Genomic DNA, 19,669 nt, shown 5'->3' with positions numbered 1-19,669 from the left:
GTGACAAAAAAATTCGGAGAGTACAATGTTAATTACGAACTAATAGATTTTTCTGGGACGTATCAGAATAGTTCATCTTAAAAAATACAGCAGAAAATAGCAAGTGAAAAATATTGAGGTGCAGTGTTGTAAAATGATCGAAAAATCCGTTTATAAAATATTGACAAATTGCAAATTGGCTCGTCTCAATGACTGATTAGAGATAGAACGACTTTCAGATACAACAGAAAATGGCTTTAAGAAGACGAATTTTTCTGAAAAGCTTGCCTCAACAAAAATGGCTGATTAGAGGTAGACCAATTTTTAAATACAACAGAAACTGGCTTTGGAAAGAAATATTTAAATGTTTTAATAAAGCTCTTGCCTCAACAAAAATGACTTAATAGACACATAAAAATTTATAATTGAACCAAAAAATGAATTTTGAAAATGGTAAAGTCTCCAGCATTAATTTGAAACATGCCAGACCACTCTCCGTAAGAATGTCTTACAGAAGAGCAGGATAGTTTCCAGTATGCTGGAAACGGATATGCATTAACGAAAACATGTTAAAAAGACGACACCGTCGGACGTAAAGGTAAGTGTCCTCGGGAGGTGTGTTTACCTGTACCGTCAGAATTTGTGCACGGCGCGGAATTCTTTCTGCGGACCAGGCCCGTTGAAAATGGCCCCCGCAGGACCACGGCTGACGCTACTTTTCCTTCTGATAAATGATATATATTAGGACCGCGAGCAGTTTATAGCCAAAGTTTAGGTCGTCTGTATCAACGCGGCTGCTCCCGGCGGGACGGTATCCAGCTACTTAATCTCGCCTCGGCACCCGTATTGGCAAATATTTCATTCGCGCGTCGTAAATCTACGGCTGCTTCGCGATCCGCCGTCTAATAGCCATTCGCGCGCGAATTTACCCCCGTAGATTTTATTTGTTGCACGCCGTGCCGACTCGAATCCAAAGATAGCATTGCAGCTGCAATAAACATTCATATTTGAAAATACTGCGCGTCCAACATTCATGAGGCTCCCCGGCATCGAAATCGAGGAGAAGTAAATTCGCTGAACAAGAATTTACCGAATGTTAATACCGTTTTCGCCTGTCAAAATGGCGAATACTTAATATTTTTAATTCACGACTATTGAGATTGTAAAGATGCATACAAGAGGAGTTAATCAACAAATTTATTCCTTTGGGTATATTTTATGAAAAGAAATGGCTGGTATGAAACGATGTAAAATAGTCACTTTTAGTACTCCGTAAACCTTATGTGTAAAGTTAGTGTACTAACATTTTCATGGGCTGTGTACAGTCTTGCTTTGAAATCTTATTAACACTAAACCTGCCACAATAGTTTTCGTTATTCAAGCATTTGTTATAATAAAAATCATACAAAGTCTAAATAAATTCTATCTCGTTATTTTTATAAGACAATACATACTAGTAAATTTTAATGCTAGGTAGGTTTAGTGCTAAATATTGAAACATTGGAGAATATTATTTATGTTATTAGTAGATTGCGGATTATTATGCAAAATTCTTTCTTGAATAATTTTGAAGAGCAAAAATAATGCCCACTCCTCAATTCTGTGAATCTTTGCACTGTTTAAAACTGTAACTACTCAATCTTTTTATAAATGCTTAGAATTATCGAAGACATGCATAAAATATTGAGGAATTAAATTCTGTTAAATTTCAGATGCTGTACCATTGTCTTTGAACTTCTACAAGTTTTCAAATACGAGAAGTTCTGCTTTAAATCCGTTCTCGTTAAACTTTCAAGCATTCCAGTAATATTATTTGTATTATTTATTTGTACAAATTATTGAAGATATGAATTGAATAATGTGGGACTTCATTAAATTCTATTAGACTTCAGGAGGTGTATAATGATCTCCGAACTTGTACAAGCTGCAATTACGAGAAGTTCTGCTTTAAATCCGTTCTCATTAAATATTTAAGCATTTGAGGATTATTTATGTTATTATTTATTGAAACCTATTGGAAATTTATATAGAATAAAGTGGAAGTTTATTAAATTCTGTTGAACTTTGACTGTCATAATTATCTTCAAATTTTCACTGGCTCTGCAGTTCTGCTTCAAACTTTCTCTCTCATTAATTTTCATGTATTCTGATGATATTTATATTGTTGTTTACTGGAAATTATTCGAAATATATGGAAACTGGAACTCTGTTGAAGTCTGTTAGACTTTCGATATTAAAATTGTCTTTAATCTCTTGTAAAACTTTTCCTTTAAACTTGTTCTTTTCGATTAAGTAATATTGTTTGTATTGTTCTTTATCATGGTCAGGTATCGAAAAACAAGTGCATCTTTAAAGCTCACGAACAAAGTCAAGGCTAATGCGTGTCCACTTGAAGAATCAGCCTGAACGAACAACATGTAAAATGCTTTATCTATTAACAAAAAAGTCGAAGAGTCGGGTCTTGCATTCCAGGCAAGAATTACGAATGCAGCGAGGGATGTGTTCAGGAAATGCATTTGAAATAAAATCTACAAAGACTGAACAGAAAATGCGTTTAAAATAAAATCTATAAAACCTCATCAGAAAAGAACCGCCTTTCTTGCATTATCTGACTTAAAAAATGCCGTAAAAGTTATTTAAAATCCCTTCAAGGACACACGCTTCAAGCATAAAACTCGCAAAAGACGCAAACTTTGCAGAGATCTGCATATTCAGCGCGACAGCAACAATTTCCAAGCAAACCAGAAAAAATCGTCCAACAAAAAAAGAAAAAAATCTTTTTCCTGCGTATCGAAGCATATGAAGCTGGCAGGTGACGGCGATAACCGCGATAATCGGCTGCATCGATTCGCGAGGTGCCTGAACAGGCGCAAAACTGCGGTTCCCGCGTGCGGAATCAAGATTCTGCATCTCATTAGTCGGAATCCAGGCTCGGCTTGGATGTCAGTGAATGGGTTAATTCGACTAATTAGCTGGTGCCGTTGGTTTGTTAATCAGACGCTTGTATGCAAATCCTCGGAAATCCTGACAACAAAAGTCTCTAGCTATCGAACAATCCCGCCTCTGTGTCGAATTGCTGAAATTAGACAGACTGTGCTCATCGTTGCGAAAATTTCGCCGGACTACGTTTGGTTTAAACTGGCCTGTAGCCGGTTTCCTATTAGGTTTCTTGCGGACATGGTTAGATTCTATTGGCTGTCGAGCGTCTTCGGACATGGGTTTGGATTGTATTGGCCGCTCGGTTTTCATCTCTCTGGCCAGGAGGCACAGAGATTGTATGCAGGCTATCCAGCGTTTCGATCTGCGGCATTCAGATCGGACGCGGCTCTCCTCGAATCTCCCGCGGGACCCAGCCCTGGCTCCATTGTGATCCGCAGCTTGCCGGGCTAACGATGTTGCAGCTGATAATTGCTCGCGCGATACAGCCCGATAATGCGCCATTGCAAACAATTTATCGGCGAAATGATGCGAGCCGCGTTCTTGTCTCACCGAAGAACGGCCGAACAATGCAACGCCGCCGAGGGCGCGAACCTTTGCTGTACACAGGCAATATATTATTAGGTTGGCAAGAAAGTAATTTCGGTTTTCACTAATAGATGGCTTTATGTTTTGTTCGATTGACTTCTGTTAACGTTGCGTTTGTTTTCTTTCTGACATTTCATAACTGCATCTTTTTACTTTTGAAGCAAATTACACGTAATTTTGATTAAAATTGTTAGTTCTGTGTCAATTTGAACATGGACTGCAAAAACGAACATTATAGGCACATATTGCTTTTTTATTTCCGTAGAGGTAAAAAAGCTGCCGAGGCTCACAAAGATATATGTGAAGTTTATGGTGTGGATTGCTTAACAGAACGCACGTGCCAGAATTGGTTTAAAAAATTCCGTTCTAGAAATTTCTCACTTAAAGACGACCAACGTTCTGGTCGACCATCTGAAGTTGATGATGACCAAATGAAAGCCATTATTGAATCGGATCGTCATATAACTGTCCGAGAGATTGCAGACAGGTTAAATGTCTCGCATACAACTATAGAATATCGTTTAAAAAGTCTCGGAACCGTTAAGAAGCTCGATATTTGGGTTCCACACGAATTGAAAGAAATTCACTTAACGCAGCGCATCAACATATGCGATATGCGTCTCAAACGAAATGAAATCGACCCTTTTCTGAAGCCAATCATCACTGGTGATGAGAAATGGGTTGTTTACAATTACACAACTCGAAAACGATGATGGTCCAAGCGTGATGAATCAGCCCAAACCACACCGAAAGCTGAATTGCACCAAAAGAAGATCATGTTGTCAATTTGGTGGGATTACAAAGGTATTGTGTATTTTGAGTTGCTCCCAAGGAACCAAGCCATCAATTCGGATGTTTATTGTCGACAACTAACAAAACTGGACGTAGCAATCAAAGAAAAGCAGCCAGAATTGGCAAATCGCAAAGGAATCGTGTTCCACCATGATAACGCTAGGCCACACGCATCTTTGGTAACACGTAAAAAGTTATTAGAGCTTGGTTGGGAAGTGATGTCACATCCACCATATAGCCCTGACATTGCACCATCAGATTATCATTTATTCCGAAGTTTACAAAACTCTTTGAATGGTAAAACATTCACTAATGATGATGATCTGAAATCGCACTTGGATCAGTTTTTCACCGTAAAGGATTAGAAGTTTTATAAGCGCGGAATTATGAAACTACCAGAAAGATGGCAAAAGATCATAGAACAAGATGGAAAATATTTTATTGACTAAAGTTCATTGCTTTGATAAAAAAAAATTGGATTTTATTTCACCAAAAAAATACCGAAATTACTTTCTTGCCAACCTAATATAATAGGGGTACCCATAAGTAATCAATTATTTGCAAAGAATTTGTTTTGCCTTTAGTTCTGTACCGATCGTTGAAGAGGAAGCACGTATTCTTTTACAGTTTTCGGTAAAGCAACCTGTGTTCAAAATATTCTGAAAAGTATCATTTTTATTTACAACCCTGTAATAAAATGGCGGCGTCCGTACCTTCCGACGATCATATTCGTCATTGCATACTTTTTCATTTTGATGCGGGATTTAATGCAACGGTAACAACAAAGAAAATTTGCGATGTTTATGGAGATGTGTTGAAGGTCAACAAGTGTCAACGTTGGTTCAGAAGGTTTGCTGCTGGTGATTACGATCTCTCTGACAGACCTCGAAGTGGACGACCAGTCGAATTTGATAATGACACCCTAAAATCTCTAGTGGAAGCTGATACAAAATTAAGTATACAAGAATTATCGAGAAGCCTTGGGTCCACATGGTCAACTATACAAAGGCACCAACACGAAATGGGAAAGGCATATAGACAAGGAATATGGATACCGCATCAATTATCTGAGACCAACAAGAATATTCGTTGATCAATTTGCACTTCATTGCTATCCAGATTTCGTAGAGATCCATTTCTTAGCAGAATCGTTACCGGAGATGAAAAATGGATTCTTTATGATAACATAAAACGTTCCAAGCAATGGCTTTCTGCAAATCAACCCGCAATATCAACCCTTAAACCTAGATTATCACTTAGAAAGGTGTTACTGTGCATTTGGTGGGACTGTCGTGGCATAATTCACTTTGGGTTGTTGAAACCTGGAGAAACAGTTACTGCTGAGTAGTATTGTCAGCAATTACAACGGCTGTATTCAGAACTATTGAAAAAGGGGGCATCTTTAGTGCACAGAAAAGGTGTACTACTGCAAATCGATAATTACAGCGAAACTCACTCAGGAAAAAATCAAATAATTGACTATCCCTCTGACTATCATCTTTTCAGATCTCTGGAGCATTATTTAAGAAATAAAACATTCACTTCTGTGGAAGATGTAAGGAGACACCTCGAGTCATATTTTGCTTGACGAACCCTGGATTTCTATAAGGGGGGGATTGAAAATTTGCAGGGAAGATTGCAAACTACATGATAATGTTTAAAAAAGTTCGATAAAGTACATCTCCTTTCGTTTATACTTTCTTCTCCCTACTTGCATTCTCTTTTTTTCTCCACCACATATTATACCAAGAAAAGGTGTTTTTAAGAAGTTTTTATACTTCGGTTACGCGTAAATAATATGATACACGTGTTCTTCGTTTTGAGATTATTTACAAATGTTAAAATGTTATAAATGATGATAAAAAAACAGTTGAGAATCGTCCGGTATTGCCATAATAAAAAGTGGTGCATCTCACCGTATGGCGCGTCTCTCCCGGAATTACCCTAACTGCTTTCGATCGGAATCCCTTGAAATAATGGAACAACAACGAAACTAGGATATTGCCGAGAATTAAGTGGGTGAAAGGTCGAGGCTCGACGCGCGAGTAATGGTGTGCCTAGAATTTTTTCAAACATTATTCCCGTTCCATATTTCGCTCTTTCACGTCTCGGGCCGTCGCGTTCGAAGATCGATCGAGCGAACCGGAAGAGGTCCGAGGGCACCTGGCCACGGAAGATCGCGTGTCGCCGTCTTAATCAAGAAATTTCGGGGCCGGCCACGTGAGCTGCCCCCGCGGCTCTGCGAGCAGGGTGTATTTTGTCGTGGGCCATTTCTGGGCTAAATTACAGCCACGCAGGAGTCGTTACGGCTGCTTGACTACCGGCGAAATGGATTGTGCCGGGGATAAAGAATGAAAAATTGCCGGCACCGTTGTATCGCGTGTATTGTCCAACGGATCTCTCTTCTCTCGCTCTTTCTCTCTCCCTCTTTCTGCCTCAAAAAAAAAAACGGGAAAAATTCCGTTTTTCGTCGACGCCCCGCGATTAAAGCGCGCCCGTTTTATCAACACCGGCCACTAAAACTGGTTACTCTGTCACCTTACGAAAATTACAAGATTCAATCCATTTCAATTTCTCATTTGTGTTGCAATGTCTGCTTTGATCAAGATGTTTATCCAATTATTTCCTATTGCTGTCTACCTCTTTTCTTACTACATTCTACCTCATTATATTCCGACTGCTGCATTTTGTGAACGAGTCTACAGTGAGTCAAACGGTGCATTTTATGCATTTATAATGTATGGTGAAAATTTAGAACAGTTACAAGATTAAATGAATTTAGAAGTGTCAATATACAGGGTGTCGCAGAAATTTTGTATTTCCTTAAAAGGGATGACGCCTAAGGTCATTCGATTGAATTTTTTCCTTTGCGAAAATGTTCTCCGCGGCTTCGCTATCAACGAAAAACACGGACCAATCACAGCGCGGCTACACCGGACGGATTCCGGCTCGGCCAATGCCAACGCCACGCTGAGTGGACCTGTCGCCGAGCCGTGCTCCGATTGGTCCTCGTTTTTCGTTAATAACTCCGTCACGAAGCCGCGGAGAACACTTTTGCAAAGGAAAAAGTTACTTAGTGTCACCTCCGGAATCACCCATTTCATGGAAATACAACCTTTTTGGAACATTCTGTATAATTCTCAAACCGACGAAGTTATTGGAATGAGAAGGGTATTTTTATTTGACTTCTGCTCTGAAACAGTGAATTGTTAAACGGAAACCTTGCTACGCTGAGTTCTCATTATTCCTTCACGAAGTATCGACGTTTGCGAGTTGCAAATCTGCGTGCAGCAACACTCTAATAATTTAATCAGCTTCGACGATTGTGCAACGGAACACCAGGCACCGGCGATTTGACCGGCAGCGGTAGATGCAGCGTTAACATGGTATATTATATTTCTGGAAGGATGTCTAGTGGTCGGATCATGCGAACAGTGGCCGGAAGCCACGAAGGAACGAATGTTAATCAATAATAATAACGTTGCGCCCGGCCGCGGAGGGGAAACACGGACATTCGAGTCACGTTCGGCGCAAGCTGATTGTGGAAAGTGGAACAGGCTATAGTTCTTGCTAACAAGTAAAGATCGAGGAGATTTTTCCCGGGGATAATATAATGGAAAAGTAGAAAGCGCGCGCGCGCGGGCGCCAATAAATTTCAAAAAGCAACGACGCCATTGTGCGGCCGTACTTTCTGGACGTTTATCGGGCGAAGAATAATTTTCCATTGCCCGATGAATGAAATATCCCGTAAAATATTCACGTCTCTGTTCGGCTCGTTCAAACAGATTCGTCCGCTGTAACGAGACAGAGACGTATTCTGCCGTTTAAACGACGAAAGTAGAATCGCGGATTCCACGAAGGAATTATAAGAATGCTTGTTACGGATTCTAATATTTTCTTTCGTCCCGGGCTTCTCCTCTTTCCGAAAGGGAGGATAATGATCTAATTAGACGTCAAATAGTTTCTTTCGGAGATTTTCCCTGACGGAAAACGCTTGAATGGGAAGACTGGATACTTTGTAGCATTTTCTATTATCTGCCTGCTCAGCAGATAATAGCGTAATAATTACTTCGCTGTCGACGTTTGAACTTGTTTGATAACTCCATGAACATTCTTGCTCGCTTCATTCTGTTGAAAGTGTCCACTCGAGTTTGTCGTGGAATAGTTTATGGTTGAATGTGGGATTGATTGAAGTTGCTGTTTGTGCGTTGTTTGAGGATGTTTGAACATTTTGGGAAACGTTTGAGTAGGTTTTAAGTGAGTTAAACACACAGTTTCTTCATTCCTACTGAGACTAATATTCATAAAATTGATGGAAATTAGTACTTCAAGGGAATTTGAAGACGTGTCATCACGATATAAAATGTTTGAGCAGGTTTTAAGTGAGCTAAACGTCAAAATTCTTTTTTCCTAGTGAGAGAACCTCAAGAAGAGCCTCCAGATGAGGCTAACATCGGTAAAATTTAGAGAAATTGCTGTTTGAAGACTGTTCGAAGACGATAGGAAATGTTTAAACAGGTTTGAAGTGAATTAAATAGACAGTTTCTCCGTTCCTACTGAAAGAACCTCCAGAGGAACCTCTAAATTGAACTAAGATCGATAGAACTTATAGAAATTGCTGTTTGAAGGCAATTCGAAGACGTGTCATCATGATGTAAAATGTTTGAGCTGGTTTGAAGTGAGTTAAACACACAGTTTCTTCATTCCTACTGAGACCAACATCTATAAAATTGATAGAAATTGTTGTTTCAAGGCAATTTGAAGACGCGTCATCACGATATAAAATGTTTGAGCAGGTTTGCGTGAATTAGGCACTCAAATTCTTCTTTCCTTGTGAGAGGACCTCAAGAAGAGCCTTTAGATGAGGTTAACATTGGTAAAATTTACAGTAATTGCTGTTTGAAAGCTGCTTGAAGACGAGTGATCACGACATGAAATGTTTGAACATGTTTGATGTGAATTAAACATCCAAATTCCTCTTTCCTAGTAAGAGAAACCTCGACTAGATGAGGTTGCACAAGGTTACCGTCATTCGATGGCGTTTCTGCTTCTCTCCAACTATCAGAACTTCAAGATCATCGTCACTATAGTCCAACGAGGTTAGGGAGTCAACCTATGGTTTCCAAGGTCTGTCACGTTCCAAAGTATTCGTGTTTCACAGCGAAGGAAAGCGACCGGACGGTGTTCGTCGTCGCATCGCAGGGAAGCGTTCCGCTCGATTCTTCTAATCATCGTCGTTATTATTCCTGTCGCTATTACCCTTATTATCATTGTCCAATTGGAGAACGCGGCCCATTTCCGGAGAGACGTACAGCCACCAGGGATCGTTATTCGCCCGGTGAATGGAGCGGAGGAAGCCGGATACGGTGTAAGGAGGTCGCGGGAAAGTAATGACTCGTCCGTGAGAATAAACTCCGCGTAATTTCGCGCGATCTCTCTCTCTCTCTCTCTCTCTCTCTCCACAAATCCCCGGCCCGGTGCCGGGAGTCGTTTGGCTAACGAAAAGTAACGTTCTTGGATTCTCGCGAATCGACACTCTATCCCACGGTCCCGCTGTTGCGAAACAGCTCGCGCTTGCGAATATACCGAGACTCCTTCGCGCGACGACGCTTTTCCGATGCATTTTATCGGAACGTCCAGTCGTCATTCTCGTTTTATACGCGCCACTTCCGGACACTGTTCTTCCATTGTCCGGCCGAGCTCTCCTTTTTTCTTCTCGGATTGCCGGGAGAATAGAAACCTACGGTGAAATATAATTCTCTGGACGGGTACGGTAAATTTCGAATTAAACCGTGTCTCGTGCTGTGTTGCATCTCCGTATCGCGTCATTTTTCGTCGAAATTGCCATAACTCCAACATAGCTGCGAGGTGTCAATGAATATTGTACGAGCAGTTGATCAATTTCAATTCCTTCTTTCTGCGTGACGGGTGTCGATTTTAATGAATATTGTAGCAGGCACCCACGGTTGTACTTGGTTAATATTAAGTTTTTAATATGACTTTTTTAAACATAAATTACGATAGTACGCACGGTACTATCTCTCCGTTTCTAAATACGCTAACACGTGGTCTGAATCAATCAGAGAGATGTGGACGTTCAGTTAAGCGAACAGCTACTTGAATATTTTGAACAATTAGTCCCAGTGCTGCCGTAATTCCTTATTCATATAATACGTATAATTTAGTATATATTCAGTATATATAATTTTGATGATCATTTTTTCGGAATTCAAATTCAGATAATAAAAAAGTGCGAAGATCACTGACAATGAGATTCGTACTAGTATAATCGCATAATCAAGATTCAATTACAGTTCCTTCAGGCTGACCGCATTCGTTTATAACTGCACGTTTAAATGAAGAGTCTTATCGTTTTCAAAACGAAGTCCGCGTCAATCGTGTTCAATTTCCGCCACTTCTTCCTGTAAAATTGAAAGTTAATAAAAAGGGGCGGCGGATTGTCGAGTATACAATCATCCCCATCGCATTCGCGATCCATTGTGCACGGACACTAGAAAAACAGAAGCGTGTCCCGGTTTTTCCGCGGAAGATCTTCCATTAATTTCGTTCCAGCCCCATCTCGGAGCAGCCCAGTCACTTCTAAAGTGTCATTAGAAGATATCGGCGAATTTATTGATATTAAAACCACGGGCAGTCGATGAATTACGTTGTTTTCCCCTGCTCATTTCCTTCTCCTCGCGCGCCGCGCCGGTTTCCGGTCCGTCTATTTCCGCGCTCACCCTCCCGCTGATAACAGAATCTTCAATCAGCCTCGGTGGCTGCGGCTACCTACAGCTTTTCAATTTACTCGGCTCAAGTTTATCGGCTCCTGCCCGTTGTTCGTATTACGGTCGTCGAGACTCGCCTTTCTGATTTCATCTTCCCGCTATTCAACATTAAATGTTGAAAATCACGATCGATAGCGCTGCAATTTCAAATGAGGTTGTTCTCATTCTTTTAACGCTTGTCGGGCTCCCTCGTCGATCATAAATACAGCGAAATACAGTGAATCCGGGATACACGTCGCCGAGACCTCTAAGTTAGCTGTCGCGTCGTCGAATTATCCTCACTACCGTGAGCTTCGCTGTCCTTTTCTACGTTCAGCACTGCATCAAAGAAAAGTAGGGTCTCGTCGGCATCATTTCCCCGTTGTGACTTTGACAGATAACTCATAGGACGCACGAATAACGACGTGTTTACAGACCGCGGCGAACCGTAAATGGCGGTGACTATCGCTGTTCTTTTCAACGTGCATCAAAGAATAGTGTCCCGACCACGACAAAACCCGGGCTGCTGACGTAAAACACGAATTCGGTGTAAATGCTGGTAGCGAACATGTTAACACAAAAATTATATCTAGACAAATAATTCGGTCTACCATTCCTAGGAGATACGGCGCCAAAATGGTTAAATTACACTTATTTATTGTTGCGACAAATGCATAGCAGGCTGGTAATCGAAGTTCGTCTTGCGACTAGAGGAAGAGGGGGCATTGTTGTGTCGATAGAGGAGCTGGTCTATGTTCGTCACCGAAGCCCTTGACAGGCCGAACAGTTGCCCTCGAAGCTATTTCGCAGTGCAGATAAGAGATCGCGTCGCGGTAGCAATAGGAACCGGTGTACGTCTTGCGGAACAAGCGACCGATTCCCGACGGAATCGCAAGAAGCAGGATAGAGAGAGGGGGGGGGGTAAAGAGATAGAGACATAGATAGAGATAGAGAGAGAGAGAGAGAGAGAGAGAGAGAGAGAGAGAGAGAGAGAGAGAGAGAGAGAGAGAGAGCAGTGTGGAGAAGAAGTGATTCGTCGGATCGACGGTGGTTCTGTGTTTCGAGGGTGAAATCGATAGCAGGTGGCGGGTGTCCCTAGAGCGAATCCCCCGTCGCCGGCCACCCCCTAGCCATTTATTTATTTCCATGCGGTTCGTATGCCGGGCGTTGCTTCCTGCCCGTCTCTCTCTCTCTCTCTCTCTCTCTCTCTCTCTCTCTCTCTCTCTCTCTCTCTCTCTCCCCTCTCTCTCTTCTACATAAAACGGGGGTGGCTCGGAGTTTCTGGCTGCAGGCGGGGGGTGGCTGGGGTTCGAACGAAGCGATTCACGGCGGGCTCGTAAAATCCGCGCGCGAGACTCGAAATCCGTAATCACAATTCGCACCAGCCAGTCGCGATGGAGATTCTCACCCCCTCGGCAAGAGGGGGTGTCGCGGAATCGAGCCGGGGGGAGGGGAGGATGCTGGAAAAAACGGCCGGTGCGGTTACCAACCAGCCTCGTCCCCCGGACACGCGGGAATCGAATCTTCGGCCTTCCGATGCTGTTAAACGATAAGGCCGCGGGATTGCTCGCGTAAATATCGACCCCCGTCGCGTGCCGGCGAACGGCCACGCCGCCACCGTCTGACCCCGTCTTCGAGGGGGTGAAATAGCGTCGCGTGCTCGCCGATTGTTTACCCGGGATTTATGGATCGGGACCGCGGGATGCGGACACCGAAATTTCGTGTTTTGGCTTTCGATGGGGGCGGTTTTGTTGGTCGAACGACGGCTGTTATTCCTGTTTTAGGGCACGCGAGCCGGAAAAACTGGAGCAGTTTGACTCTGGTTATGAGTTTCTTTTGATCCTTATATTACGGTCGTTTCAACGCTGACACTGTTGTTTTACCATAAGTACCACCACGAATTTGTATGATAGCATTTACGACAAACAACGAGTAGATCGATCGTAAAACGCACATTTCAAGAATTCGAAGATACTGTTGTAACATTCTCAACTCATTACCATCCGTAGATCCATCTTCATCTCTAGATCCCCCTCTCATCCTGGATCCTAATACAGTCCCTTACTTAGACCCTTCCCAAGCACCTGACCTCCCCCATTGGAATCCCTCCGTATCCTACGATCCTTCCCTAAATCCTCACACATCCTCCTTGCCCTACATCTCTCCCTACAGAATCCCATCCCAAGTCCCTTTCCTTATCTCCCAAAACTAGAAAATATTTCGCTACTGTGGGAGCCGCATCGTGGACAAATCATTTAAAAAGAGGCATTTCCGTCGTCGGGGAGGGAACACTTCTCGGAATGACGCGCGTCAATATCAGCCGTCCGCCGTAGATAAGCAGCAACTACCAGCAGTACCAGCAGCATCACCGCCGACAGCGGGACCGCATGAAACGGCTTCTCCTCCGCTCTTTATTATTCCACGAGCCAGCCCTGTCCGCGTGAGCGAAAGTACCCCTCTCCCCGGGAAAGGGGGAGGGGAGAGATAAATTCTTTTTTCATTTCGCATCGAGAGGAGGAGACATCTGTTCCATCGTGAAGAACGCCAACCAACCAACCAACCAACCAACCAGGCAGCCAGCCGCTTCGCGTACCGAGCGTCCCATTAAAAGGGAAAAAGAACGGGGGAGGGGGAGGAGAAACGAAACCGACGGAGCAAAGTAACCGACGCCTTCGCCCCGTCGTCGGGGCTGGCGGAATCGTCAAAGACGAATCCAACTCGATTATTTTCTCTTCGGAGTACCCGGGGCTCTGTTCCCGACTTGTGTTCCCGCGGTGACGCGAAAACGATTACCACAATTAGATGAATCAACAGCCTCGCCTCGCTCCGCGAACGGCAACAACAGTCTTTATTTACGAACCTCTTACTTAAAGACGCGGCGAGGAGAGCCCCGGGCCAACGCCTGTCCCTCTGCAACAATATTTTTCCTCCTTTTACCCTGGAATCAAATCTAATTAACCCCTCATTACCGCCTGCGAACCCGTCCACCTCCGGCAGCATTTATTTGCTAGCTTATCCCCGGGACAAATCGAAGCCAGCTTCGTTGTTCCACTTACTGGTCTAATTTAGAAGAAGAACGAAGGCTGAGTCGTCTTGTCTGAAGAGATCCATCTGTCTCAAGGTCGCGCGAGTAGCGGAGTCACATCATTTCGATTGTCGACACCGTAGGGACTTGTGGTCTTCTTGGTTCTTCTCATTTTGGATGCGTTTGTTGTGCGATCCAGCTGATACCCTGTTAACAATAGTAAATAAAAGGCAATTAGTAGGACGATGAAGAATCACGAAAGAGGACGCATCCTAGCAAAATTGTAGCCTTACGCACACTGTTTAGGAAGTTGTGAGATTTTTATTTAATATTGGGGACATTGAGTACGCACCTAACTTCTGAAGTTGCAAGCAATTAATTTTCTCTTCAAGGAAAATATTCTCAGATAAAAAAGATAAGAAATATTCTTCGTATTCTTATCGCAAATCCTCGTTCACAAAAGGTCAGGTCATTAATTACTACAATTTCGTTCGAAAAACTACGGTCGGAATCAAAGGTCTGCTTCCGAGTAGAATCGGCCCAGCGCGCGCGCTTCAAAGAGAAATCGAAAGCTCGCGTTCGAGAAATATGGACGTTTCGACAATGAGACAAGTAGAATACCGTATACCGCCACTTATCGTCAGTGCCATAACTGCCGAGGCCGTTTTTCGTCGCGAAAGAGACACAGCTTGCAGGATTAGAAGGGAACAAGAGAAACGTTGCTCGATTGATTTATTCATCGGCTGTCCAGGCTCGAGCATTCCGCGTCTACGCTCCGCGGATTCGAACACGCGATGTGATCCGGTTCTACGATTTTTCTCCCCGGCAGCTAGAAGTGGAACTCGAATTGCCGGGCACTCGTTGACAAGCTACGCTGCCACGCGATGGATTTATACGGTACGAGGCGTTTAGCGGCACGATATTCGTGCGCCGCTATCGCTGAAGTGTCTGTAAAGGCTCGCCGGAGCGGAATTGAAGCTTGGAAACGCTGACGGTAATGGGAGGACTCTCGGAATTGCTAGACGGCACCGGCTGCGATCGTTCTTCGGGGTTGCTAACCTTGAACAGTCGATCGAATTTGCCCACTCTTCTTTATACCGATGAAAACGTCTGTTAGACCATAATTAATCAGATCTCATTGTCAGCCCATAAAACTGTCTTGGTTGCTCCATTCCGACTAAGGTAGTCACTCTAAGTCTGAATCGGTTTAAGGGGGCCGGCAGGCATTTGGCCTTGACTGTCACGCTATGTTACGCTGTGACTTTTTTTCTAGACATTTTACGTCTTAAATAAGTAAGTAATCAATTAAAACTGCATACCACCGTGTTTGTACATGTCTTTGCTACGTCTGTCCAGAGCCTCTTTTTCGATGCGAACACTAAATCTCTCGAAATTAAGAGAATCTCTCTGCAATATACGTACAGTGGCTCACGAAAGTATTCGAACGCTTACGTTTACAAATTTTAATGAATAAAATAAGATATACTAAACTAATCTGTATAGAACAATTTGGCATCTACAGTACGGGGGAAGTCTCAAGATTATGTCAGTAAAATTTGAAAAGGATTCAACAACGTAGGCAGAAGTTATGATATATTTATTAGAAACACACATAATAAGTGACTCACAAAAGTATTCGAACGCTACATATATTATTACATTATTTAATGTTAATATTTTGTTGGACCACCTTTAGCAGTAACGATGTGTCTCAATCGACGTTCCATACTATAAACCAATGATTTTGTAAAAGTACACTCAATGGAATTCCATACTTCTATGATTTTTTGTTTCAATACCTCCTTTGAAGTTATTTGATATTTATTTAATCTTTTTCCGATTTCAGCCCATAAATTTTCAATTGGATTTATGTCTGAACTTTCCGGTGGAATAGTTAACATATGTCGTGTGTTATATATGATCAATTCTTTCACAATTCCTGTAGTATGCTTGGGATTATCTTGTTGGAAGTGGAAGTCTTCCAATAATCCTAATTTACGGGCACTTTCTTTAAGGTTGTTCCTTAAAATATTTAAATACTTATATTTATCGAGTATTCCATCAATGAATACCAAATTTTCGGTGCCACTTGCTGCCATGCACCCCCACACCATAACCGATCCACCTCCGTGTTTCACTGTTTGGTGTAAATTTTTAATTTCCAATTCCGTATTTGGTTTTCTCCAAACATAATTTTGACTATCTGAGGCAAAGATGTTAAATTTAGACTCATCCGAAAAGATGACTTTATCCCAGAAAAAATGATCTTTATTGAGATATGCTTTTGCAAAAGCCAGTCTTTTTTCGATTTACCGCATTAATATATGGCTTCTTTCGTGGTACACTGCCATGAAAATCATTATTTCGTAAGATTCGTCGACATAATTCGGAATGAACTTCTGTATGAAACATGTCAGCTACCATATTAGTGAGTTTAGGAGCGGATATAGTAGGATCTTTTCTTATTTCGCGAATGATAATTTTCTGTTCTCTTTCAGTTAATTTCTTTCGTCGACCTGATCGAGCGTTGTTCGCAATTGTTCCTTCATTTTTTGATTTTTTAATAATATAATGTATTGTAGACTTACTTCTGTTTATAATTTCTGCAATCTCGTTATATGATTTTCCATCCTTATGCAATCGAAGTATCATTTCTCTTTCACACTTTTGTGTTTCTGACTTTTTAGTCTTCATTTTAACTACTACTGTCTACAGTTCTACGTTGCTGTTACGGAAACGACGCCTTAAGTAGATGCCGAAAACATCGAACGATCCCTTTCCTTATCAGGGAATGACGCGAGTGAAGACGTGTATGCGAGCGAACGTAATTGAATTTTTTTTTTATTCGACAAGAAAAATATATTAGCTTATAAATGGACTGGGGATCTTGATGCTTTTATAACAACAATGACTAACAAGGGACGCATGAAACATTAAAACCATTGGAACAACTATTCAACAACAGTGTCTGCTACGAATGAACGTACAGAGTGTTAACATTGAGTTGAGCTAAAATTAAAGACGTCGATCAGGTGCAAAGCATTCAGAACTTTCATGGAAAATTAAGGAATAAATTCCAAGAAAATATAGTCCGAAGATTAGAGTGATTCCACTCTGTGAACACAGGTAAAGGTACCAATAGAAGAACGTATAAAATAGAGATAAAAGCAACGTCGCCATTACAGCTTGATAAATCAGCGAAACGACTTCGAACAGGGTTATTCGGAAACTTTGAAGCCCAATGGAAGCCTCCCTTCAATTTCAACTTTTCTTACACGATCGGAAGGGTATCGTTCTGCATAAACGGCCGTGGTTCGGATTACCGACGATCGATCGAATGTCCGAATTTTTGCGGCGAGTTTCGATTTTGCGAAAACGCATTCGCGGACCCGGTTTTCTCACGGATCGAACTGCACAGTCAGGTGTTGGTAGGGTCCGCTTGCAGCGAACTTCTACCGAGAGAAAGGGACGAGGCACGAGGGACGTCCCCGGGTTTCGATTATCGTCGATAACTCGGCTGGATGTATCCCTTCCGTGCTATAGCAGTAGTTTCCGGAAATTCGCTTCGCCCCCGGGATTATCCCGTCCCGGGAATTCCCATCTCGACGCCATGGTTATGCTCCCTTCCAGTCTGTGCTTCCCGCTCCCTCCTTCCACCCCCCCCCCGCCAACGCCATCCCTCTATATACGCCCGTTTTCAACCCTTACTCGCGCCCGTCGCCGAACACCCCTTTTGTCTTCGTGCCCCGCTACGATTTGTCCCGAATTACTTCGTCGGGAATATTACGTCGTCTCCTCGTCCTTTTCCGCCGCGATATCACGATTTCCGGCGCGCCGTGTCTCTCGCCGGCTTTCGGCTTACTGCCGGAACCTAAGCTCGCTTTTTGACGAGCTATCGATATGTCGTGCACCCAGCGACGCGAGTCCTGTAATACGGAGATGACGATTCGCCGCGCGATTTTTGCAGCCGATCTGATTGGTCCGGTTGGCAATGCGGATTTTTTTTTTTTTTTTGGTGATTCAGTTGGCTAGGTTGATTTATGTCTCGTGTCAGCGAATTAATTGGAAATTGCATCGTTTTTGTATATTGAGTCCAGGCTCAAAAAAAAAAAAACGAAGAACGAATTTTTTATAGTAAGAAATTATTTGAAAGAGAATTTCATATTACATTGAATTTTAAAATAAAAAGTTATTTGGAAGAAAATTATATATTACATTGATTTTTTATAATAAAAATTATTTAGGAGGGAATTTTATATTATAATGAATTTTTTATAGTAAGAAATTATTTGAAAGAGAATTTTATATTACATTGAATTTTACAATACAAAGTTATTTGAAAGAAAGTTTAATAAGAGTCAACTTGAGTTAAATGAGATCTGAGTGATGTGATGTGATGTTTGAGTTAAATTTGATTCGTTCTTCGTAAAAGTTCTCAATTTTTATCATGATTTGTTAAATGTGAATGTTAACCATTTCTTTTTACCAGAAGTACGATTTTATTTCTCTGATCATTTGGCCACTAGAAGTAACAATTTTAAATTCGTAATCACATTTAGACATTCGAACTGACAAGAAACTGAAAAAAAGATGCGAATGTTGTTTTGTCCGTGGCTATATTTCGTTTGAGACTTCTACTTTACTCATTTATTCAATATATGCGTTTAATGTGGGGTTTTGAGTATTTTTAATTGGACTATGGACGTTTGTGTAATTTTTCAGACCTTGGAGGCGAATTTCTGGTGATTGGTATTACGTGGAAATTTATTTTTACAGTAAAGGTAGTAGTATTGGGGGAGATATTTCTGCAACCCTCGTTTTCTTGACTTCTGCACGGTAAAGTATAAATGCATAAACATCAGGGGAAGAGTCTCTAATTTTAGCTAAGAAGACGAGAGCGATATTCATATTTGTTAAATTTAGCTTAAAATCTTTTCCACGAGTTTGATACGATATTTTTAATACATTGTGGTTAACGATGACAAGATTGTTCTTCAAATAATGAAAGAGAGCTTTTTATGGTTTCTAAAAATTCTTAAACAGATCATTATCTAGTTGTATTCATTATAAAAAAAGAAATGTTTATTGGCATTGTTTAAGTCTGTACATGTAGGAAAAATGATTTGTGTACATGGAATTGTAAAAATGTTGCTATCTAAAGAGTGTTCCTAATTCCTGGGTTACAGTATTTAATTAACATTTTTTTATTTCAGCAAGAAACAAATTGTAATATTGTAATTTAATATCATTAACAGTGCTAGGTTCACGAAGATAGCTTTGGCTAATTGTTTGCTCGTTCATTGTTTCAGAATGCACGTTTCCACCAAGATGGGAGGGCACCTGGTTTCAAAGCGGAGTCACCCATCCAATCATGATTTCGAAAAACGAGCTATCAGGCAAAGGCAGGTGTCTGCACAACGAAGGCGACAAGTTCCTTTTAGTGAACGAGTAAGTACACCATCAACGTCACAACACATAGTATGATCCTGAAGTGATGAATTCCTCTAGATTTTTTAGTGTGAATAGAAAATTCCACAGAGATCCCAAGTTTCCCACTAGCCCATGAGACTTTAAACATTTT

General features: G+C 41.7%; 1 protein-coding gene across 1 annotated transcript in view; it reads left to right on the top strand.

Moving 5' to 3' along the window:
- The window catches only part of LOC143353226 (uncharacterized), a 499,638-nt gene that overhangs the window by 351,342 nt on the left and 128,627 nt on the right, over positions 1 to 19,669 (top strand). The window contains exon 4 of the mRNA XM_076786388.1: positions 19,398 to 19,536. Within this exon, the coding sequence (XP_076642503.1) occupies positions 19,398 to 19,536 (139 nt within the window). The remainder of the gene's footprint in view (positions 1 to 19,397; positions 19,537 to 19,669) is intronic.

The sequence above is a fragment of the Halictus rubicundus genome, chromosome 4 (genome assembly GCF_050948215.1).
Source record: "Halictus rubicundus isolate RS-2024b chromosome 4, iyHalRubi1_principal, whole genome shotgun sequence".
Lineage (NCBI taxonomy): Eukaryota > Metazoa > Arthropoda > Insecta > Hymenoptera > Halictidae > Halictus > Halictus rubicundus.
The sequence above is the reverse complement of the archived record's forward strand: the minus strand, read 5'-3'. Positions and strand labels throughout refer to the sequence as shown.